The following is a 24986-nucleotide window of genomic DNA, read 5'->3' as shown; positions in this document are numbered from 1 at the left end:
GGTTAATTGCCTATTGTTGATGTCTGATTGGAGGCCATAGTTTATGTTATATGGATGTACTATTGTTGTGCTATATTTATTTACCTTTTCAAAATGTAATGTATACAGTAGTCTATTCCATCTTAAACTGATGATGGCAGACCTGCCACAACTGCAGAATGTCATTTGTTCTCAACTACAGAAAATGAACAATGAAAGAATCATTACCCAAGTTTCTATTACTCCATCCGTCTGGAATGTTATGTTGAAGAATCATCACATCTCACCATTTATAAAGCAGGCAGAAGTACATGTGACTTTCAAACCAGAAACAAACATTTTTCGAGCTTCTTTTTTAACGTTTTTTCCCCTCCTTTTCTCTGGACTATATTGAAAGCCACTGATGATGGTGCTGAATTGTGAAGAGTGGAGGCAGGGGAGACAGAGAGCCAGGCAGCGAGAGGGGGGATGGTAGCGACTCGCTTCGGAGGAAATCTGGAACCTATAAACTTGGGCAACTTCTATGACAAGGAGCAAACGTCACAACGCTTTGCTTTGGTTGGCTGTACGGCACACCTTTGTCTCCGCCTCGTCCCTTTGATCCGACCAATCGCTTAGGATTCGTTCTTCCTGTTGTCTTAAGCTCAGCTGTCCAAAAAAAGTCCTCCGGACCAATCGGTGATTCGGATGGGTGGGCAGCTGTAAGTTTCTTGGTTCCCTCCCTTTAAAAAGTCAGATTCAGGTTGCTGTTGTCTCACATGCAGCTACAAGAGTGGGACGTGAGGAGAGTCTGGCTTGGCCGATGCAGTTTACACTCACAGAGGCGGTGAATAGATCGTTGGCAAGTTCCCCGGCGTGTGGATGAAGGAGGACGGTTGCAATCTGGGTGCTGATTACTCACCCGTCTCGGCTTGGCATGGTCAGATGTGACAAAGTACAACGCTGATAACTGCAGGGGGAAGAAGGACAACACGGCAGAAGGCCCGGAGAAAACACACAGCGCAACAGAAGGAGTTCCTGAAGACGAACACAACCGAGGATAAGTGTGTGAGAGAGGCAGAGGGGGAGAGAGAGAGAGAGCTATTGGAGGAAAGTGAGAAGCACCGGAGATATTCGGAGGAGTGAAGTCACATAAAGCAGAGGGAAGACAGAAGAAAAACGTGGCCAACCATGAGAGAGGAGGAGCGGTCTAATGATGACCACCCTGAGGGAGGGGTGCTTTCCACCGACGAGAACATGGGAAGACCACCATCTAACGCCTGTCCTGTCGTCGTAGAAACACCGGGGGTCACCGGGCGTAAGCGGCAGACGGGCTCACACACGGAGGATCACGTTACGACAGTTACCCCGACTACATCGGCACACGACGGCAAGGTCAAGCCAGGGAAGGGCATCCAGATCTACACCCTGAGTACACCCAAAAGACCCAAAAGGAGTCCTCAACATCGGCCGCCTTCCTCAGGCCCATCCCTTTCTCCTGGCCCCGGTCCTAGTCCTGAAGAGCTCTCCTCCCTGGAGGACCCGCACGGCCAGAGGGTGATCGCCAATATACGAGAGCGCCAGCGGACGCAGTCTCTGAACGACGCCTTCTCCTCGTTGCGTAAGATCATCCCGACACTGCCCTCCGACAAACTGAGCAAGATCCAGACCCTCAAGTTGGCGTCGCGCTACATTGACTTTCTGTATCAGGTGCTGCAGAACGACGAGATGGACACAAAGCTGGCAGGGTGCAACTACCTGGCCCACGAGAGACTGAGCTACGCCTTTTCCGTCTGGAGGATGGAGGGGGCCTGGTCCACCATGTCTGCCGGTCACTAGCCCCCACCTGAAAGCAAGGTTCGTCTTCTGACTGTTCCACACGATAGGGAAATATGCTTTCTTGACACAGAGGGACGAGGAGATGACTGAACCGTGTCTGCTCACCAGTGGACTTTTTAAGTAAATCGGTTTGCCTCAGTGATGATGGAAATCTACATATCAAATGGATCCTTGTAATTCCATTGTTTTGCTTGCCAAAAGCAACTATTACCGTTCAAGTGTGCCAATGCTAGTATCGAGAAGAATCACAACAGGGACATCCTGCTCAGTGTGTGAGTCTAAACTTTGTTTCATAGATCACAATGAACAAACAGGTGACAGATTTAAAAAAAAAAACCTGGCATCATTCAACATTGATTCAGTCCAACATCCTGATGGTTAATGATGAGCCCACTGACCCCTCCACCTCTGGTCTCACTTAATCACCATTACTGCCATCTTGATTTTCATCTTCCTCATCATAGGTATGCACACTTGAGCCACATGTGAACTTCATTTCATATTTTTTATTGAACTTTTTTTCTGCCTTGGGCTAGCAAGTGTATGAACTTCTGTGTCATATTTAAAGAGCAACAGCAAGACAATGCAAAGGAGGGATTCAAGGAAAAATTGGATGTTTCAAGAAAGATTGGACCTTTTGACTTTTCTTTCAACTTCGCTTTTCCAAGACTGACATGTCATGAATCCTTGACCGTCTCTGATCACAAGCAACGGTGGAAAAAAAAAAGTAGCCACTGGCAGCAGTCGTCCTGACTTGAGTTTCTCGTCGTTATGCCCAAACCAAACCTCTTTGTTTCTTCTAGTGCCAGAAAAAAAAAAAAAAACCCTCTCCTCTTGAAATTCTTTCCTCTCGTTCTGGCCCAAAATTTGCTTGCGTTGCACGAAAGCGTGATGCAGCGACAGCGAGCTGACGAGGAGGCGTAATGAAAACAAACGGTCTCGAAAAAGCCATGAATCATGCGTGTCACCATCAAAGGGGAGGCTGATGTGGCTCCCCACTGGGCTCCCATAAACCACTGGAAGTGATGGAGGAGGTGAGAGCTGATTTATACACACACAGACACACACACACGCACACACACACACACACATGCATAGGTGAAGCCGTGCGCTTGCCCCCATGCACAAAAACACACGCCTCCCCCACGGTTTGAAAAAAGACCATTTTCTTTTGCCAAATTACATACATGCAATAAAGCAAAAAAAAAAAAAAAAAAAAAAAAGGTCTGTTTTGTGTTATGGCGCCACTGATTGGCAAATAGGCATCACCTGCAAGGTTCAGCTTTCATTTCATATAAACAACCGAACCTCCAAAAGAGATGGGGGTTGACATGCCGTTTGCATTCGATACATATCCATGACAAACCACTTCTTCCTTCATTGCCAATACGCATGAAGGCCAGCAACCTATCATTAGAATGTCCCGGGGAGGTAGCTAATGTTTCCAGCTCCCATGGAGTCTTTTTCGGCCGAGTGTGGTCTCAGAGGACTAACCTTCGCTGACATGCTCGATGACACTTGACATTTTAAAAGAATTCCGTTTGGGGCCAAATACAAAAAGGGCAGTCTGTGTGCATTTTGTATGTAAAATGAGAGGAGCTGGCTTTAAGAATCTTAATTTTTAACACGCATTAATCTCATTCAGTGTTTGTGTAATTACTGTGACAGTATAACAGCTGCTTATTGGTCTAATTTATTTTTTAAGCGGATGTAAAAAAATAGCTGAACCTAAATATACGTCACCTCTGAACCTTAGTTTAATGCCAATGCATCACTTTGTATTATGACTGTTAAATCTAGTGGTTTTCTGGCTTGGCGTATTGATTCTAGCATGTTATGAATAAAACATTGGACATTTATTTCTGTTATTTTTCCAATGAATTAATTTAAAAGATGAACGTTATCTTCCTGTCATGGCTACTTTGGAAACATGGAATAACGTCTCCTTGATGACCTCCTGACCCCTGAAAGTCTCTGTGGTGACAGCAGTAACATGTCCATTCTGTTTGTCTTTCCAGCTGCTGTATGCCTGTGATCTTCCCTGTACATCTCTGCTCCATGCTACTATTACTGCCACTGTCATCTTATGGACTTTGATGCTCATGGAAGTTTGGAGGAAAGGACGGTTTGAGAACTTTAAAAGACGTCTGGATCATGATGTGCACTCAGGAAGGGAAGGAGGACATTTCTGGACCAACTAAACCGACAAAGAGCCCTTGTGTATTCAAAGTACACAAACATTCAGAAACCGACAATACAGGTCAAGTTGGATGGGCATTTGTGTTTCGCTGGATGTTATTCTAAGGAAACTTAGGAAATATAATAGCCGTCACTGGAAGAGATGTAACCTGCAGTTAATCAGACAGTGACTTGTCATTGGTTTGTCTCTTGCATACCAGTTTACAGACTTTGGTTTTCTCCAAGAGCATTTACTTGAAGTACAATGTGGTGCTTTACAAGAAAACGCAGTGACACTGATACAATATGACAGATTATAAATATAAGCAGGACAATCCCTGGAGAATTCGATGTTGCAATGCATACCAGCACATGAATCAACATTTGTCTGCAAAATAAAACTGTCTTCTAACTATTCATGAGATTCTTGTTGTTTTGGTAAAAGTAGATGATGAACGGTGCAAAGACTTCTACTGGCACCACACCCTCTTTGTCTCCTGTCTCCCTTGTTAAACTGCCTCACTTGTTTTCCCTTCCTTCCTCCTTCCCCCGTTTTTTTTTTTTTTTTAATGAGGTCTGTGTGCCTTTGCCTGGTCAGTCAGGAACAGTTAATTCCTCCAAAAAGAACACGTTAATGTGCAATTAAGGGCCCTGGGAGTATTTATAGCCTCTTTGGGACCAAAAGTTGCAGCTTGATCTTTTCAATTACGCCACAGTGGTCTGCAGGTTTACTATTGAGTATCCTGCTGCATTAGCACCACTGGACTATTGTTACAGTACGACAAACCACTGGCTATATTTTATGATGTAAAATCATGAAAAAGAAAGGCAAATAGCGCAAAATCAGCTGATTTCACAAGGCTAATATGAGACTTTATTCAGTCTGCGTGTCTGTTAATATAGCTGGTAGGCATTGGACGATATCAAAATATCATGTCATGATTATCTTTGCCAAAATTATTGCGATTCACAATATTATCCTGAAAATATGCTGAAAACACACTTAAGCATACTGGTATCACTACTATTTTTTAACAATTACTGAATATTTTAGTTAAAACAGACAAATCATCTTAAATAAGGCAATCATAAATAATAAGGTCTCCCTGCAAAAATGGATATCTTGTGTGTGTGTATATATATATATATATACAGTATATATATATATATATATGTATGTATCTTGTATTTTTTTATATTTTCTATGTTTACGATTATTCTGATAGTTCACCACAATCAACTTTTTTTTTTTACCCGCAGTAACGTCCTGCATTGTCCCGTTCCTAAAAGCTGGTTTACTTTCTAATTGACACTGTCACATTGTTAAAGTCAAATTAATTAATACCAGTTTAAGATTCTAAAGCTGAGGCATATTTTCATATTACTGTATATAGTTTACATGGATTTTAATTGGTGCTCACTGATCCCTCTAAAAGAACAAACTACTCACGAGAAATGGTTCGCCGTCACGTGCAGTATTTTTAAATGAAGATGAGATGTCTCCACAGTTTGAAGTTGGGCAGAGTTGCAAAACAGAGTTGAATTCAAATGACAAAAATTTGAATTGTTCCGATTTAACAGGTGCAACAAAGCTAACAGGAGGGCGGGTCTGCACTCCCAGTGACACAGTCCTGAGGAGAGGGCTAATCAAGCCCAGTAAGTGGAAACACCTGTGTGCAGGGTGGACCATGACGAGGCTTTATTTTAAAAACAGCCAGTCAAAGAATGTGAACCTCTGTCATAAAAGCCACAAAAGCCATGTTTTGTATCAGGTTTAGTACCACTGCTGTTTTATAGTGAAGGCTGTTCTCTGCTTCGGCTCAGCGTTTCAATGAAACAGTTCCCGGTAATTTTAGTTTGGTTCAGTCGACCGGTTATCTGCTCATTGATGATGGTTGATAAAGTGCAGGATTGTAGCTGCTGACTGGGTCAGCCACATTAACAACACTTTCTCTGTTCACAACGAGGTACACAGCCAGTGTCATACAAAATGAAAATCATGCATGGGAATCCAATGTCCATTCACTGAATTTTAAAACATTGAGAGACTTTTTGTTCATTTCATTTTCATTAAGGTGCCGTATTGCTTGAGTTTAACAATAAAATGATGAAAGCAGGTTTTGGAGTTATCATTGCTATCTATCTCATAGAACACAAAATATAACATCAAATACACTGATTTGTTTGTTAGTTTCCAATTTATAATGTTTTTTAAAAAACCTACCAATTCTATTTAGCTTTCTTTCTTGAACTGGATACTGGATTTTATGTAAATTCATAAAGAATACTTTACCTTATTATTGATAAGATATTTATTTAAAATACAACAAGCATTTTGTTGCTACTAAAACCACCTGATTGATTGATGGTGGATATGTTTATTATGTCAAAGAATCCACATCATTTGTGATGGATCAAGGTGCATACACAGATATTAAATGTGAAAAAGACATCATACTACAGACTGAAAAGGTGAAGCCACAGCAGTTCACATAGGACAAAAAAGAAATACGTGTATGTTTGTCTCACAGCGTTGGTCGTGTTAGGGTTAAAGGAAACACTGCTTTGACAATAAAGTACAACATTTGGGTTTAATGGAGTCACTCAGCCAGCTCCTTTTATCCAGAGGATGTTTTGTGAATAACCCACAATTTAAGGGTGAGGGTGAGAACCTAGTAATTACGCTACTTACAATATGCACGGATGTACGTACTACGGATGTGACATAAGGATAGGAGATTTTGTTTTTGCTTTTTTGTCTCAAGCTCAAAATAAAAGTGACGCCTCCATTTGTTCTCCTAATGTGCTATAGGTGGTCTACAGCATATCTGCTGGCTTGTAGTGTCTGTACAGCTAATTGATTTAGCAAATTATCTTGTTGGACAAGATGGCAGCCGTCACTCCAAATATGTGTGCATTCCAGTACCCACTGTGGCCCGGTCCCAATGTCCCCCTAACGCCTTAAACGCTGAAGCCTCAGGGACTTAACTGTCATCACCCGGTAAATGGTTGAGTGTGAGAGGCTGCCGTGACTTGATATGGTTTAAATATAAATAGGACAGCGATCGACACAAAAATCTACAATTGTCGGTTTTTGTTTCCCGTTTTTTACAGCCTGATTTGAACGTCTCCCAGGCCTTACCAGAGGTGAGGTAATTGTTAAGTAATATATTTATTAGTTACAGCTTCAATAAGCAAAATGAAGGTTTGTGTGATTTATATTCCATCGTTAATGCTTAAAGGTCGAGTTGGTGGATTCTATTCAGAAACACTTTGTTATATTACTTGAAATCCTCGTAACATACCGATAGCAATGAATAAATTAAATGCTCTGACATAAGAAAAAAAGAAAATAAATAAAATCACAAACTGTGGGTGTGGACATCGGGATTGGCCGCCAGTCTTAATTTATAGTATGCCAGAAAAAGATTAAGTCTGTCTCAATACATATATGTCAAATACACTATGCCAAAATTCCAGGATGTCTTACTGCATCTGGTCACATTTTGCAGTACGAAAGCCAACTTGCCTCTCTGCCTTTTCTGACCCACAATCCTCAAACCAATAAATATACTGTCAGAGCAGGAGGCTGCGTCAAGCTCCATGTTATGACATGTTCCAGTTGTGTGTATACGGCATGCAACAGTACAGACTTTTAGTTCAGCTGCAACATAAACTTAGTAAAAGTAAAAAGCAGAAATATGTTTTTTTTAAATTGAAGACATGTATGTTTACAATGTTTACTGAGATAATAAATCAAGAGAGAAGAAGAGTCATTTTCTTATAGACTTCCATGCAATCAGACTTCTTCTTTTTGCAACCAGAGTACCTTAAGGCACTTCAGCGTTGGCTTCACTTTTCAGAACTAGTGGTTGCCACCTGATTCATTTAGGCAAAAACATTACATACAAGTTCATGATGATGATGTTTGGATAGAGGCAAGGCTTAAATGGGCTTATACTGGAAATTATTTTTGTTTTAATCAAGAGGAAAAGACAAAAAAATAACAGTACAAAATAGACAATCTTTCTATACATACATAGGAAAAGTGAAGGAAAATAACACATACAGGTAGATAATAAAGAATGAAACAAAAGATTTCAATGTCATGTTTATAGATATTACATAGTTACTGTAAGTCCAGTTAGTTAAGAGTTACCAATACACATGCTACTGAATGCATCAAGGCACATGTGTGACATGTGTATTTTGGTCATGGAGTTTCTATTTACAGTGTTTCTCTTTAAGAAGAAGGTACAAATGACATCAGTAATAAAGGGAATTAAGAGTTGAGGCAATACTGGCCTCTAAGTAAGACGAAGGAACAACCACTGGGAATATAATACAGGAGGTCATTTACAGTATTTGACGGACATACTAACACTTGAAAATGCATGCACAAAACACAACAGTTTCCATATGCACTAGTGCACATGCACTCTCTCTCTCTCTCTCACTCTCAATCTCTCACACACACACACACACACTCACTCCGACACCATGTACTTCATAGACACCACATGCACCCGCTGGGCACGCTGCATAAGAGAGACACAGCATATTGTTTAAATGCCGTCACTTGCTGTTAAGAATACTATCATCAACGCTAAAAGAAATGACATGCTTTTCAGTTGCACCCACAACAGAACACCAAATCAATATGCAAATATGCATTTCCTAATAATTCCTACTGGAATGAGGCAGTAGTGCAACAGCAGTGGGACCTCTGCAAAAGGCAAAAATCTTAACTTTTAGCTCTGGTGTCATTTTGCTCAATACAAAAGCTCTGAGGCCTTCTGATGGGCAGACGATGCCCGAGTCTCATACACTTTCCTACCTGGATGCTAAACTTCCCTCGACACTGGAGAGATTGTGCTTCAATCCTGATTTTTACACACAAACACAAAATCAAGGCTCTTTTTTTTCATTACCAAAAAAAGAGTTGAAAATCTGATGGTGTTGGTTTGAATCCAATCATGGAGGTAAAATCTCAAAGGGAAGCTCTAAAGCAACAACTTTTCAGCCGTCTAAGTAGTCAAACGTGAATGTCATTAGTGTATACATTATATAAAAATGGTGCTTTTTTTTGGGCACAATTTGTTTGATTTACTATTTAGACTCAGCCATTTCCAGCTCAGATATAAAAACATAAGTGTTGGTCAACAAAAGCCTTTGAACTGGTTGAACCTAATGTGCATGAAGAATGGATTTCCACCAGAAACCTCCAAACTAAGAAACACGATCTTGTTTTTCTTTTTTTAACATTTGGAATGCGAAGCCCTTCCATGCCCTTTTTTGCAGGGCAATAAGGAAATTCTTCAAACGAATGAGCCACATGACCTTTTCCTTCAAACATCGGCATGAATGACAGACCGACATGTTTAGCATGTCTAGGTTCACTGCAGCATGACAAGAGGAGCTGCTGCTAAGCAGTTGCAGAGTCCCACATGGGAAAATAAAAAACCCACATAAGTTCACTTTCAAACAAAACACAACACATTACACGTTAAGTTTCCTTAATAAGATGGTGAAAAAGACTGGAACTCCAAAACTCCAGAAGAAAACAGTGTACAAAAGTCTGCATATATGATGTTCACCTAAATCCACAGGTTGAAACGTTGTCTTTTAAAAGTAGAGCAGTTTCCAAACGAGTCCCTGGTGTTGCTTCATACAGTCCCATTGCCAAGTGCAGGCTGTTTTAAGGCAGTTTTCTTTGGGTGGTATCCATTAAGTGCATTAACATTATTAAACACAATGGTCCTCAGTGGAATGATGCTCCTTTAGTCTCAAATATAAACGATAATATACAGTATTTAATACTAGTGGTACATCGACAGTTCATCATCGCTTTGTACATGTTTGTGTAGGTGTGTGTGTGATTCTAAGACACCGAACAGCAGTGAAAAAATAATCCTGCTCATTAAATTTTGCCTACTTTTCGGATTAACTTAATAGGAAATGCAACTCTGCAGTATTTCGGCCGGTGCCTCTCCTTAGAGTGAGTCAAAGAACTTCATGAGACATCTCAGATGAAGAGCGGTAAAAATATAGCAGACACAATTTCATTCAAATCTTCAAAAAACTATTAAATAATCTACAGAGGAGTTTTTTTTTGTTTTGTTTTTGTCTTTTTATCCCAGAGCTTTGGAATTTCTTATGGTTCACATTATGGAATGAACAGTGCAATAAAACAACAAGGACATTTTCTTTTCTTGGTTTCTACAAAACCACAGTTGTCCATTTTGTGTCTTCGTTTTTTCTCTTTCCCTCGAGTTCTTTGTTGTCTTCTTTTAGTGGTTAAACTGCATGTAATGACATCATTAAAACAGACAATCTCCACGTCTTATTCCATATCCTTTCTTTCTTTCTTTATGATGTGGCCACTTCTTCCTGTTGATATTCTTGCATCCATCAGGTGTAAGTGTGTTTGCTTACCTCATGTCATAGGTTCATTCTGCAAAGTGGCAGAAGAGAAAGGAATTTGATATTGTGATCCAAAGTCTCTTCCTTCTGAAACCTGTTGGTCCTTTCATTAAGGCAAAGTTAAGGCAACAAAACAGCTGCTGGTACATAGTGCTTCAGGAGGATTTTGCATTGTAATTCGGTCTTCCTATAAGGTTTGTGGTCACAGAGCTGTGCTCTGGACACGCACAAAATCCAATGTCAGTCAGGAGACATGAAAAGTATTTAAAAAATCGTCTTGTATTGCTCTTTGGTGAGGTTTCAGAAGGTTTCCCAGCTGCAGGTCGGGCTGCTGGTTTCAGCTGAGTGGTTACCAGCGTCGAGGTGCTCATACTGCAGGTCTGTCGAGGCTCAGCATTGTGTGTTGGTGGATGTGCATGAGTGTGAATAAGGCAGGTGGATGGGGCTCGTTGGCAATACAAACGCGCTCCCTTCATGGTCGTGTGATGATGCAGAGAGATCGGAGGCCACAGGTGGTGCCCAAGTCCTCAAAAGTGGGTTCTGTGAGGTGATTGGTCGGATTCGTCTACATGGAGTCGCTGTCATGCTCCATTGGCTCGTCGGGGAGGCTGGAGGGAGAGGGTGAGAAACAGACGTGAGCGGAGAGCTGGGAGTGAAAACATGAAGGGTGAATTGTTGTCTCCGCTTGGTTGCATGGCCGTGTGTGTGTGTGTGTGTGTGTGTGTGTGTGTGTGTGTGTGTGCGCTGTACCTCTTGTTGGAAAGGACTCCCACGGAGAGCGAGGCCAGTGCATTAACAGCATCTGCTTCCTCACAGTCTCGTCTCTCTGCAGCTAGATAGGACAGACCCACTGATCCACTGTAAGCCTTCACACTCTGCCAGTACTGACCTGCAACACACACACACACACACATGCAGGTTACTGCTGGTATCTCCCTACACAGCCAGGATTCCCTCGATGTAGATTTTGTAGAAGATTTTGAAAACAGGATTAAGGATGACTGAATAAAACTGCTAATTTATAGTTTGATGTAACTTGCTGTTAGTTTGAACTCTGTTGCTTGTTTCTTTTATGTGAAATGTTTAACTCTTAGCTTTTTTGATTTAAGTCTGTTATTTATGTGAAACTTTCATGCTGCCATCTAGGCCAGGACTCAAAAGACAGATTTTGAATCTCAATGGGAATATCCTTGTAAAATAAAGCCTTAATAAAAAATAAAATGGGTGTATGTGCGTCATGTCCTTATCTCGAGAATCGTTCATCTGATCTACTTAAAGATGAGCTGTGTTGAAATCGGTGCAATTTGGACAATATTAATAAACCTTGATTAAACAAGTGATAGCAGCAGAAAAACACACTGATCCCTTTCTGATTTTAGTATCACATCCAGAGGCCACATTGTTGCAATAATAGTAAGAAGAAGACCGAGGAGTAAGAGAATGAACATGACTCTCAGCAGACTTTTACAGGATTAAACATAGGTTTAAAATACTCCAAAAAACAATAATTTAATAAATGAGTTAGTGTTGCTCACTTTGTATCTGTATGATGGTCTGCAGGGAGCGGACTGCGTTAGCGTTGGGCTTCTGGAGGAGGACTTCCTCTGGCAGTGGTTCCTACAGGACAGAGGCAGCCATGAAGACAATCAAATTACCTTTATTCTGGCATCTTTGTAGTGGTGAACATGTTTGGTTAAGAAGTGACTGAAGAGGTAAGGATACAAAGTGTTCTGCATTATATTGAAATCAGGTCCTCCTTTATACTAATAGCAAAACAACTAGAAACAATGTTGATTTCCAGTTAACCACAATATAGATCTTTCTGGAGTTTGTACACAATTGTTAAAGTACAAACGCACATTTTCTAAGAAGGTAGTATTACTATATAAAGGAGAAAATATATTGAACTTGTCTTGACAGATAATTTACTGGCATCCTTGTCTGTGAGGATCTTTTGTCCAACCTTTCAAAACCCTCTGATTCATTTCAAAACCCTCCGATTCCACGAACCTTGGAGAGCACTTGAGCACTGAATGTAGCTCCGTTTCACTGAAGAGGGAAACATTCTGAAACACCCTTAAGTAGACCCCGAGGAAAAGAACTCCATTGCCCAGCATGCCGTACCTGTATGTCCAGTAGTGCACTGACACAGGCTTCAGATGCGTCACAGATAGCCGTGAGGTCGTGACCTCCCTCAAGGGACAAAACCAGACGACCACCTGCTAGAGACATCAGCTGGTGGGTCAAGAAGCTGAAACCTGCGGTCGACAAACACACACACACACACATGTTAACATGGAGTTTGAACAAAGAATGAGACCACTTACTGTTAGGCTTTTCAAAACGAGTTTTGCTATAATTTCCAATACTTTATGAAAACAAACTTATATTTTTACCTTGTGGATTCTCCCACAGCAACATACCAACTACTAATTCACTGTAATTATGGTTACATCAGCGAGGTACACTGGAAGGCTCAACTCTCTCTTTGGTCCGTGCTCGACAAGAGCTGTAATAATCTATTAATATCTCTAAATGACCACAGGATCATAAAGTACAGTTCTTATTGGCATCCCTTGCTAAAAACGAGACCCTGAGGTAAAGACTGGAGGACAGCCTGTGCAGTCCGCGGTGGAGCACTCCGCTTACATTTGGCGGAGACCTTGTACCCTCCCAGGGGAGCGGGGTTGCCCTCCGCGGCATCAAACCCAGCCGACACCAGAACGACGTCTGGAGAGAACTCCCGGGCGATGGGCATCACCACGGACCTGCAGGGACACAAACACACAGGCCACTGTGACTTCATGGGACCGGGAAGAGACGCCGGCCTTGTTGCAGTTCCTACTGGCTACCAATAGAGGTTGATGCAAGTCATATATATATATAACACTCCTTAAAAGGATGACAAGTGTGTAATTTTATGTTTCCTTTTTACCACGATGCATGCTAAAGAAACGTCATGTACGGTTCTACTGTGTGATCTCCTGGCTGCAACATGCACCCGCTGTTTTAAATAACACATTGGAAGAGGTCAGAAACACACGGCTGCTTGGACAAACAAAATCTGACCATTTAAATTACATGTGTATTGTAGATTTTCTTTCCCTGATAGATGCGCATGTGAGCCTTAATTACATAGTCCAGCTCAAAGAATAGAAGGAGAGGAAACTGGGCTTTTTTCTTTGGAGTCACATAAAAAGCAATCGGGAGAATACCGCAGTAGTGACATCACCGCTGAGACTCCACTGAGAAGAGTTGACATTGAATCACTCAGAAAGTGTTAAAACAGTTTAAAAAGTGAAATCACTGTTGGCGTGGCAACATGCATTTGCGTTGGCGAGGAGAGAAAATTAACATGTATTGGATGTACACACATTAAAAGAGTAATCTGGAATTAAGTAAAGCACACTCCAACACAGCGGCCATGATGTTGCACTTGTACAACCAGCTGTAGCCCGCGTCTCATTGGGTTTCAAGGTTCATAAGTCACTGATATGTAGACTTGGATGTACTTTGCTCATGAAGACTGTCCCGAATATTCAACAAAATACAGCCGTTTTCAAATCAAACCAGGCATTTCCAAACTGGGAAGTCTCCCAGAGAGGACACATATTCATTCTTAAATCAAAAAAAAGAAGAAGTTATTAACGTGACAAGTGAAACCAAGGTTTGGCTGATCCCAGACTCAGCAGCGCTAACAGAGCTGACAAAGGACTATTGTTTCTCTGCTGGACAAGCTGCACAGCCTTGAGTAATACAAGTCTGCTCGACAAAGTCAAATTGTTTTGTCAGCTCTTATACTGTAGCTGCTCGGTGTCGTTTGTGGACTTCAAACAGATGAAGGTTTCCTTAATGCTATTGTTGTTCGGAAGAGAGTGGTGCTGTCCCGAGGCGGAGGGAGGCTCAACTCCGCGGCACGATGCTGTCGGCGGAGTTCAAAGCCGGAGTGTGTGAGTCTGTTTCCCATTAGAGGCTTGTCACTCTCCTCACGTCATTGACAACACAGGGAAAAGAGGAAAAACAGTCCATCTGGGATCCATTTACCTTCATTATTCTGCCTAGGGACTTAGGAGACCCCCCCCCCTTCATATGCACACACACGCACACACACCCCAACACACACACATATTCAAGTACACACATATCCAAACACATACTGCTGTCATGACTGCATGCAGATGGACAACATGAGCTCATAGACAAAAATGAGGACATGCAGAGGTAAAAGGCACAAACACATTCCAGCATCTACACGCACATACACAACACAGAGACGCACAAGTGGATGAAGTTCCACACACACGCGGCACAAATGACCATCCTCTGTCATCCTGACGGTGCTGGAGGAGGATTTGATTCACTGGATAATTTCCTTCCATAACAAAAAAAAAAAAACAACCTTATCACCGTCACGTGGATGTGAAGCAGAGCGTACACAAACTCTTTACTCATCCCCACATGCGCACGCACCGAACCGCAAAACCCGATCCCACCTTCCCTGTAGGCCCATTAAAGCTGCCACGCTCCCCCAGAGAGAGTAAGTACAGACAAACTAATGGAAAGATGGAGGGAAGGAGGGAGGGCAGGGGAGGAGGAGACGCTTATTAAAGATCAATCAAGGGAGGAGAGAAAGAGGGAGAATGTGTGTGAGGGGGGTGGTAGTGGTGGTGAGGGGTGAGGGTCGGGGTGATGGAAAAGAAGGGGGGGGGGGGGGGTGAGAGTGAAGGATAAGGTGAAAACGCTACAAAGCTCCCCCTCTGAAGTTGAAGCACTCACAAACTTTACCCATAAAATGTATTCCATTAAACGGCTTATACACTTTATTTTTTTTTTTTTTTCCACAGACCATTCCACAAACTTTATTAATTACCAGGGGGGTGCGTGGTGCATAAGTGGTGGGCTAGCGGTGGGGGCCTTTTCAGATTTGGAATTCATGAAAGGAAAATGCTCTTTTTGAGTTGCTAAGGCAAAGTGATTCCCTATTAGTGCCTAAAAAGAGATTATGTGGGCCGGTAGGCTAACCATAATAATGATTAATAATTCCCTCAAAAGAAATTTCCTTTCAAATAAGCTCAAAATATTACCAGCTGTTACTTCTCTGTAAACGCACAGCAGTTCTGCAGCTTTTTGCTCCTGCCACGATATATAATTGACAGCTCTGTTCTGGCCTGTAAAGTTCATGAGGCATTCTATGATATTGGGCTATACAATTAAAATGGTCCCCTGGTGGCTCAGGTGGCTAAGATGTGATCGCAATGCCCTTATTTCAGAAAAGGGAATGTATGTTAGTCAACGGCCAGAGACAAATCATATTTTGATCCAGTTGGATTTGTACCATGAATTACACAGATGCTGTCAATTTAAAAGATACTTTTTCAAGTCAAGAAAGTCACACTTTGTGGTAGTATCTTTTAGTTTTGTGTAAAACCACTCAGTGAACTGCTTCTCTTCACCAACACAACCGTCACCTCGGCTTGCTAGCTAGCTAGCTAACTTACGTATATGTTTCATCACAAATGCAACGTTGTCTTACAGGATGCGTTTTATCCGGCGATTCTTTTTATCAGCCAGGAAGAGAAAGAACGTGAGTAGCGTTACATCCTGGTACCAAACACACAGGCATCGTAGCTTCAGACAGACGTGTGTCTCAAGTTTCACCTAGAATCTGTGATCCCAACTCTCACATCACATCTTACCGCCAGTATTATTTTTTTATATACTGAGTGGACAACTATCTGAAAGGTTTTGATGTGGGGAACTGTCCCCATCTGGAGCTCCAGGCATTTCAAACAAACAGAGGATTACTTAGAACTTCTATTAGGTCCAGATCTGAATACCAGGCCATACGATTGGCATTATGTAATAAAAACGAAACTTTGAATCAGTTTTGTTGTTCTCATTGAACTTGAAGAGGCATGTCCCGCTTAACTTTCCCCGGATCTGATTACTTTGGAGACTGCAGGCTTAACTAATGTTTTTGTCATTCCATGCTTTCTGTTTTAAATTTGACAAAAAGGATATACATTTTTCTGTATTTAAGCTTGAGAAAACCTACAGATGTTGAGTCCTCTAGAGAACACAGATTCACCACAATGTCCAAAACTTTAGGGAGGCCTCTCACTGTGCAAACAAAACACTGAAGCCAACATTGCCTAGTTCACTGCACTCACAACTTGTTCAGTTCTGATGTTCAGGAACAAACAGGGAGGGACAGATTTGAATCTAAATTATGAGCAGATGGATCTGCATAAAGTCAGCCAGATGAATATTAAACATTTTCTCTCGTATACTAAACGCTTTGACTAACCCCTATGTAAATCTAATTTAATCACCCGCAAGTGTTGACAAAACCGGATGCGTCAGTGCCATGGAGGTGAACCCCATGGCTTCAACGTGAACGTGATCTTCAACGTGATCCATTTCAAAAACACTGCGTGAGCAACCCCACTGCTTTGGATTATTCTCATAGGAAAATCAGTTGCTCTGCTCCACAGACAGGTCAGAGGTCAGAGTCAAGATACTGATCTGGAGCAGGTAATGTTTGAGATAAGAGAACTCGTAGAAAAGCACCACCTACGGACCAATCAAAGCTGACCGTGAGATCATATTACAGAAATAAGGTATAGTCAGCATGGTTGAAACTGCTAAAGGCAGAAAGGACAGCCGGTAAAAACAAATCTAAATACATAGACTTATAATATCACTGCCCCATCTAGAGCACCATAGAGCTGACTAATTATTGGTTAAGTGGAGCTTGACTGTAATGACAGAACTTAATTCACTGAGGCAGATCATTATTCGTCATTATATTAGTCTAGGATCCTGGCCCACCTACATGATTGGTGTGTATGGAAGCCCTGAGAGGCACAACAAAAAAGAAACCTGAAATAAATTGTTCTGTCCTGTGTTTATGACTGAACAGGTTGAAAAGAGTTTTCCAGGATATTATTTCTATGTTCTTTGAATTTCCTTTCCATCTGTGAAACAGGTGCTATGTACTTGTGTTCAGAGTGCATGGAGAAATTAAAACTCTTCTGAAAGAAAACATGAATGTTTTCAGGCCTATTTAAAACACGGGGTAGTGATGCACTTCAGCCCCTTGTGGCCTAACTGAGTATGACAACTACAAACAATAAAAACAGATGGGAAAAAATACCTTTGACAGATTCTCCTGGCAAAAACTTTTTCCATTGTTCGTATGTCATAAACACACGAGAGAACAATTTAGATCAGACACAGAAAATGGATCACCAGATTTTGGTTTCTACATACCTCTCAAGGCTTCTGTATGTATGTGTGTGTTTGTGCTCCAGCACTGTATATAATAATATGCATGCTTGTGTGCACCCCCCTTTATGCCTGCGACTTTTCCAGTAACCATGCGGTTGCCACAGTTTCCTTCGGGTTGGATGCGCCAGACAACCAAAAAGCCCACACTACTGAAACTTTATTGGTGCCAAACACCCCCCTGATTACAATTATCCAAGCCACGAGCAGGAAGTAACGATCTGCAGTCCGTCAAACACAAGACCTGGAGACCATTTACTGTAGACCATTTGAAGTTATTGGAAACCGCCAGACACATGCTCTCCAAATGAGGAAGATTATTAATTACGCAAGAAGTACGTCAGAGGCAGTGTGAAGCGGAGCCTCTGATCAGCTTATGTGCGTTTGTTGTGGCTCAGCGTAAAGGAAGTACGAGAAATGGTCTGATTACAGCTCCACTAAACATCCGTTTGGGGATCAATATAAAAAGGAAAACAGCTGGTGGCAAAACTATTGGGACAGGGAACGAACTTTGACTTTTTTTCTTTTACACAAGATTAACCAATTGGCTTTTTGTAAGTATTCTGCTAACTTTAAGAGTGCGCTGAAACAAAATAAAGATCTATTTAAACTCACTTTCTCTACACTTTGAATATTTTCTTTTTGCTCTATCCTTTATTCAAAAAGTTGCAGTTACATTATAACTAATTTGTCGGATACCACATATAATAAAACACAGAAAGAAAGGAATTGAGGAGAGACATTAGCATACTGAATGATGTAAATCATATGCTATATCCTTCAGTCACCGGGTCTCGACCCAACTGAACACCTATGGGAGATTGTGGGGTAACCTGAGATGGTGTTCTTCCCTCCGGTTATTTCCAGGGAGAATCCTTAGAGACTCCAGGGAGCATTGAAGTTGTTTTGGAGGCTCCTGGACACTTGGACACTTAATGCTGTTTGCTTTTTTCTTTTAATATGTCACCCATCTGTTTCAGTCTTCTTATCTTGTAAGCTTATGGTGCTGTGTTTAAACAGAGCAGTACCTGAATGCAGCGAGGTACTCAGCATCCCCCATGGGTGGGTCCAGTCCTCCAGTCCAGGCCACATTCACATTGAAGCCCTGGCCTGCTCCAGAACCAACCTAAACCCCAAAACACACGTGTTGCTTTTCATTCATGCAGTGCAGTCGTTCAGGTAAGTGTATTGGTCACATGCCAGACTCTCACATTGTGTATGGACTACAATGTGGCCTAGACTTCACCCACCTCAGCTGGCGACCCACTGCCAGGGAAGAAGTTTCCATCGTCATAGCGATGCAGCGAGATGTAGAGAACGCTGGGGTCACTGTAGAACACTTCCTGGGTGCCGTTACCATGGTGAACATCCTAGCAACAGGATGAGGGAAGATATATTTTAGAAACAACGATACCAAAGGAGATAAATTCACTATTGATCGATTGACTGACAATGGTGAGAGCATGAGAGTTAACAAGACGTCTTACCCAGTCAACAATGAGGATCTTGCTGACGCTGAGCTTGTGTTGGAGCTGCTTGGCCGCTATGGCCACAGAATTGAAGTAACAGAAACCCCTGATGATAGACACAGATCAAAAGGAGGAGCCAGAAATTATAAGACAGTTCTGAAGACAAGAATTATATATTATATTTATTTTTGCAGGATTGTAGCATAAGTGACTATAATCATGAATATTGGAAAGGCTCTGTGTCTCTGACTGAGCTTTGGCTTGTGTAGTTTTTTTTTGTTTGTTCACTGCAATATATCATAGCTACACCTCGATGAAAAAGGCACAAGCATGGCCCGAATTACAGACAAGGCATAAAAGTGTTAATAATAATAAAATATAATTAAGTCTTCCGGACGTCAAAAAAGCTGAAAATTTATATATGAACAATAATGTCTGTTCTTACGCCTTCTAGCTATGATAAAAGAGTTTATTATAGTGTCGTTTCTTTTGAAGAAAATCTGCTTTTCAAACCGATCGGTTGTTTTTGGAGTTCAGAGGGGTTAAAAGAATTTTAAAGTTTGTTTTCATGCTGCTCCCACATGTTCTTCATGAGACCATCTGCTTATTGTATATGCCAGGAATGTGAAATGGCAAACAATACAGTAACTGTGCAGAACTGTGCTCAGGATAAGTGAGAAGACGATGAGTAGACCAAGCGCCATTAAAAAATAAATAAAAATGAAACATACACAACAAAATAATTCATCTTTCTAAATGTATCCCTTTGTCTTCTGTACAGAAATATCCTCCACAGAGAAACTACTGACGATGCCTGAACGGGAAAACTCACTCTGGTCAGGCTGAGCATGTGACACACACACACACACACACACACACACACACACACACACACACACACACACACACACACACACACACACACACACACACACACACACACACACACACACACACACACACACACACACACACACACACACACACTTACATTGGATTAGAGGGGTCTGCGTGATGCCCTGGTGGCCTGACCACAGCAAAGCCGTTCTGTGCAAAAGAAGAAGACGCCATTAATCAGTGTTTCACTCCATGTGAAGGGCTTTGAGTGTCCCGTTTCAAAGTTAAAGGCTTTTACATTGTACAGGAATATCACATTTTTGGCACACAGAAATAAAGGAACCTCTTCCTTAAAAGACACAATACCGCTGCCAAAATTCAAACCCGGTCATTTAGAAATGTATAGACAGCCTGGTGTTTATCTTTCTAACACAAAGATAAACATAAAACAACGCTTAATGTTTTCTGGTTCTTGTGAGGTTTGTTTGCACCGGTGCTGCTTCTGTTTATCCCAGTAAAGTAGCTCCAGTGATTCAACTGAAATGTTCAATAGCAAATTGCTGATTTTGACTTTCTATCCATGTTAAGACACCAGAGGCCTTTCAGGAAACTCACTATGCCGTCTTGTAAATTAGTGCAGTACAGTACAGTGTACATTCCCAACCATATGTAGAGCTTTTCTGAGGTGGAGTGGTTGTACTGTGGTCGTCCTGTGGTGTAATGGTTGTGCACTGCTCACTATAGGCCGAGCCTAGGGTGGCATTTATTGTTTCCCATTCTCCGCCCGCTCGCCCGCTTTGTTTTACAATCTTTTGTTCGTTTTTTTAAGGGTAAACCTCTCTGGATTGAAGCTGCCAGCTCTAAATTCTTCTTGCCAATTATATTTTTACATTTGACCAATTAGAATAAAAAACAACAACAATTTCAGCCAGGTTTAGCCCAGACTTTTAATCAATGTGAGGAGGAAAAGAAAGAATGCTTCGGCCGCAATGAGACAGGAAAACTCTTTTGTGAAAGCCGTTCTTCTTTGAAGTGGGTTAAGAGCGTGAGGAACGCTTATTTGCACTCATAAGTTCATGTGTCTTTCTGATCCTTGCTGTTGACACACAGGAACAAAACGCTGCCAGTGGTGGGTACATTACATCACAATAACTCCCAAAGTTGATTCTGGCTCACGAACCAGAACCTGAAAAGCAGGGACTCTGTGTGCATGGGGCGCGACGTTAAAACAGCCATACAACCTGACAACAACAACAATCTGACAATGATGCGCCTGCATTTAGTCGCTCAGGAGCTGTTTTCTTGTGTTGGTTACATCATATTCTTATAATAACTGTCTGCATCGTGGCATCCCAAGCCTCCATCATTTTCTGTTAAGGGAACAATTTATTGTGCTAATTGTCTTCTGAATTGTTGTCTGAGTTCTCAGGAAGTCTGTGGTAAATTATTAATTAAATGTTTTTCAGAACAATTAATCCTTTGAACCGAGTTTGAATTCTCAGATCAGTGATCAGTTATCTTACAGATCTTAATCCGTCTGGTGTGGAAGTGACAGAATGACGTCTGGCTCTTTCTGCGGGGTTTATTCTCTCACCTTCAGCTCTCCTTTGGCCACTCTGCAGGCCAGCTCAACAACGCTGCCGGCTGCCATGCGTGACGCTGTTGAAGTGTGCGACTCATTCCAGATGGTGTCATTATCAACCTAGCAATAGAAGGACAAATGACGGCTTTAGAATGAGCACAAACAGGTTTAGAATATATGTCACATGAAGCCTGACTGAAATCTTTCTGGGACGGTCAAAGACAACTGAGGGCTTTCTCTAGAACACGCATGACCAGACATACAAACAGCTGCGACTCCAGAATACAAACGTCCAGATTCATAGTGCTGGTAATTTTCCTTTCCATTCTTTTTTCTTTTCTCTGTTTGTTCACAAACTGGCATTGCTGTCCATCTGGCTTGGACAATGAAAGCCGAGGCATTTCTTTTATCCCTGGTCATGGACATGTTGTTCCCATTAGCTCTGACTTGTCATGGTCAGACGCGAACTGTCAGGCAAACGTTAGCACTGGGCCACGCCAACTCTTTTCCTCTTTAATATCCTGTCTTTCTTGTCATTTTTCTTTCTCGTCTTTGCTGCTTTTCTTTAAAACATTATTATCTTTCGTCAAAAACAGTATTATATAGAGTTCACTCAGAAAAATACAGTTGTTTGTGTGTGTGTTTTCTCTTACCCCTACACCCCCACATGGTAACATCACAAACGTCCTTTGAGAGAGGATTCCTTAGGAAACAGAAACATAATTCAACATAATTATTTCATGCCAAGACGGCTTATGAGAAGAAAAGCCATAAACTGATATAATTGAATAAACGGGGCAAATTCACGAAGAATGGATTGCGGCTGCTGATAACACCATGAATTGCACATCACTGTAATGATATGACATAAAGTTCTGCAGCTGAGCGCAATTTGCCCTCGTCTGCGGTTTTCCATGTAGCAAAGTAGAAATGCTGCTTTTACACCAACAACACAGCAGGCGGAGTAATGGCAGAGAGGAAAAGAAAAATGTCATTCACGGAGGGAAACATTATAATGGGTTTAGTATCCCAGTCTGGCAGTATGATCGGCTTCAGTTACCACCAACTCTCTCAAGACGCTAATAGGTCATTTTCACAGCAGCCGTTTTGACAGTGTAAACACCATAATTGATTACATTATTTATGGTGCCATTTTATTTAGTGTGTCAGCCACTCCTATGAGTTAACGTGCACGTTGCCAGGGTGCTGGTGAACCTAAATGGAACAGGGCCAGAAATGTATTTTATTAATTACACCTGTGTTTATACCGCAATACCAATGTCAAAAGAAGGCCCATCATTTTACTTGCATGTGGCTATCAGCACTGATCTTTGTGAATACAACTGTTTTTGCATTGAGGCTCATTTGCACACGTTAGATTTGCACCAAATGCATGCAAATGCATGCAAATGACCTAATTTATATAATATGTACAAATAGCCCAAAGGCACAGAGATGCTGTTGGTGCATTCCACCCTTACAGTTTCTTTGTTTCTCATTTGTGCAAGGTCACAGCCGCACATGCCGCACAATCCTTTCGTGATTGCATGACATGATTTGTGATATATTTATATAATCAGTACGCCATGTACAACAATCATGTTTGTAATTACTTTAAATCCCAGGACAAAAATATGAACCCCATTTTTGCCAGAATCATACATTTTTACTGAAATCTGTAATATTAGTATTGGATATCAGAAAAACAAACAAAATGATGTTTGAAAGTGTTTTTGTAACAATGTAATTTGGCTCAGAAGGAAAATGGTTTTCGAATCGAGGAATCCAGCAATCTGAGGTGTGGCGTACCGGCCAGTTTGCGGTTATCCAGTTTGAGTCTGTTGAGCGGGTTGGTGCCATAGAGCAACACGTGGCGCTCGGTGTGGACCGACTGCAGCTCCTCCAGAGTGGCTTTACGACCGCGAATAGTCTGAACAAACAGATCAGGAACATGCCATTACATAAAGCACACATGTACATGAACAATGCAGAACATAATATGAGTCATAAAGAAAGCTATATTGTGCAACGACCGTCTCATGTACCTGTAAACTCAATTTTCAGACAGTAGAGGTAATTAAATTTAATTTCTGGAGGTCAGATCTGGATGAAATGGTGTCCCATGTCGTACGTACCTCACACTGTCCCCTCAGGCCTCTCTCCTGTAGTCTCGACCAGATGCTCTGTATCCTCCCAGCATGCTCCGGGTGACTGCTGTTGTCTCCACACGTACACTGGTGCTTCAGCATCTGAGAATCATACACCAGGCCTGCACACACATACACACAAACATAAAAGATACAAGTTAGATCTGTTAAAGCTGAGCATTTACTTCAGTTTCATCGGGTGACTTTTTGGGGATTTTCCTGTACATTGACTCATTTGAAACATTTTTGTGGCATTCAAAGCACAACTTAGATTTTTTTAACACTTTCACATAACATAAAAATGATTACATTATTTATTACACAGATTGACATTTAGAATTTTAGATATACATTCTTGAGATGATGGAAAAAACAAAAAAACACTCCGGAGCCAGGTATACCAGCTGTATCGGCCAATATGGCATATCCACAGTCAGTGACAAAAAAAAGGTGACATCTCAAAGATGTTTTTTTTTTTCGGTTAATGTGATCCACGACTCAAAACCATGATACGATCCGAACCGTGAGTTCTGTTTGCAATTTTCAATTTTGGAAACGAGACATTGCTGTTGAGGTTTTAGAATGAATTATTTGTTTCTCAGAGTTGAAGCCGAGTGCCAAATAGTTCCATTATATTTAGACAGACATCGCTACAGCCGATAAATCATCATCTCGGCAACTTGCACCAAAACAATCTAAATTGATAAATAGCACTACGGGGGAAGATAACATGTATTTTTTTAAATTTTTGGGTTAACTGTCCCTTTAAGTTTATAAATGCTACTTCTTTAACTTTCCCAGATGAGAAGCACGAGTCAGGCAGTGCTTTCACTCCACAATATGTTTCATACAAACATCTACAGAGTTCTGTGAGTCCTTTGTTCTATATGTTCCCAGTCAGGTCTTGACTGATCATGAGTCAAGGAAGGCCTTGCAACCAGTCAAATCAGTCATTCCTGGTTTAGACTTTAACTATACTACAGTGTCAGTAAACTCCTTAAATTGGCCGTTTCTTCTTCGGTCTTCTTTAGTCACTTTTTAAGATCAACACAAGGTGCAGAGCTTCTTCATGTTGGTTTGTTCATAAGCAGGACCTTTTTTCATTTTTGATTTTCCTTCACTTCCAACTGTGACGTTTACCTCTGCTGGTCAGTGCATGGTGCTGGATGCTGGGAATCATTCAAAATATCATTTTTTATTCTATTATTATGACTATCATTTGGGACGTGGCTGGAAATCAGGGACAGAGAAGGACAACAAACAGAA

At 41.4% G+C, this 24986-nt stretch overlaps 2 protein-coding genes across 5 annotated transcripts in view; one reads left to right on the top strand and one right to left on the bottom strand.

Moving 5' to 3' along the window:
- The first annotated feature begins 466 nt into the window (after positions 1–466).
- LOC311016841 (uncharacterized protein) lies at positions 467–4394 on the top strand. 2 transcript variants are annotated; one of them, XM_084014813.1, is made up of 2 exons: positions 467–1815; positions 3816–4394. In XM_084014813.1, exon 1 carries the CDS (start codon positions 1150–1152, stop codon positions 1795–1797), a length of 648 nt encoding a protein of 215 aa, XP_083870939.1. In that variant the 5' UTR covers positions 467–1149; the 3' UTR covers positions 1798–1815; positions 3816–4394. The 2 variants fall into 2 exon arrangements, 1 of the variants encoding a protein (XP_083870939.1); XR_014597543.1 differs by lacking the exon at positions 467–1815 and adding an exon at positions 1823–2831.
- A 1959-nt stretch (positions 4395–6353) lies between these two features.
- The window catches only part of hdac7a (histone deacetylase 7a), a 63794-nt gene continuing 45161 nt past the window's right edge, over positions 6354–24986 (bottom strand). For all 3 annotated transcript variants that reach the window (XM_084014795.1, XM_084014797.1, XM_084014796.1), the window contains 13 exons: positions 23709–23842; positions 23383–23503; positions 22227–22276; positions 21586–21693; positions 20146–20201; positions 19173–19260; positions 18936–19055; positions 18714–18811; positions 13048–13166; positions 12523–12656; positions 11934–12015; positions 11149–11287; positions 6354–11006 (listed from right to left, as the gene is read on the bottom strand). In XM_084014795.1, the coding sequence (XP_083870921.1) occupies positions 10964–11006; positions 11149–11287; positions 11934–12015; positions 12523–12656; positions 13048–13166; positions 18714–18811; positions 18936–19055; positions 19173–19260; positions 20146–20201; positions 21586–21693; positions 22227–22276; positions 23383–23503; positions 23709–23842 (1292 nt within the window). In that variant the 3' untranslated portion in view covers positions 6354–10963. The remainder of the gene's footprint in view (positions 11007–11148; positions 11288–11933; positions 12016–12522; positions 12657–13047; positions 13167–18713; positions 18812–18935; positions 19056–19172; positions 19261–20145; positions 20202–21585; positions 21694–22226; positions 22277–23382; positions 23504–23708; positions 23843–24986) is intronic.

Source organism: Eutrigla gurnardus, assembly GCF_963514095.1.
Source record: "Eutrigla gurnardus genome assembly, chromosome: 8".
NCBI classification, from domain to species: domain Eukaryota; kingdom Metazoa; phylum Chordata; class Actinopteri; order Perciformes; family Triglidae; genus Eutrigla; species Eutrigla gurnardus.
Note: the sequence above shows the minus strand (reverse complement) of the source record. Positions and strands in the feature narration are given on the sequence as shown.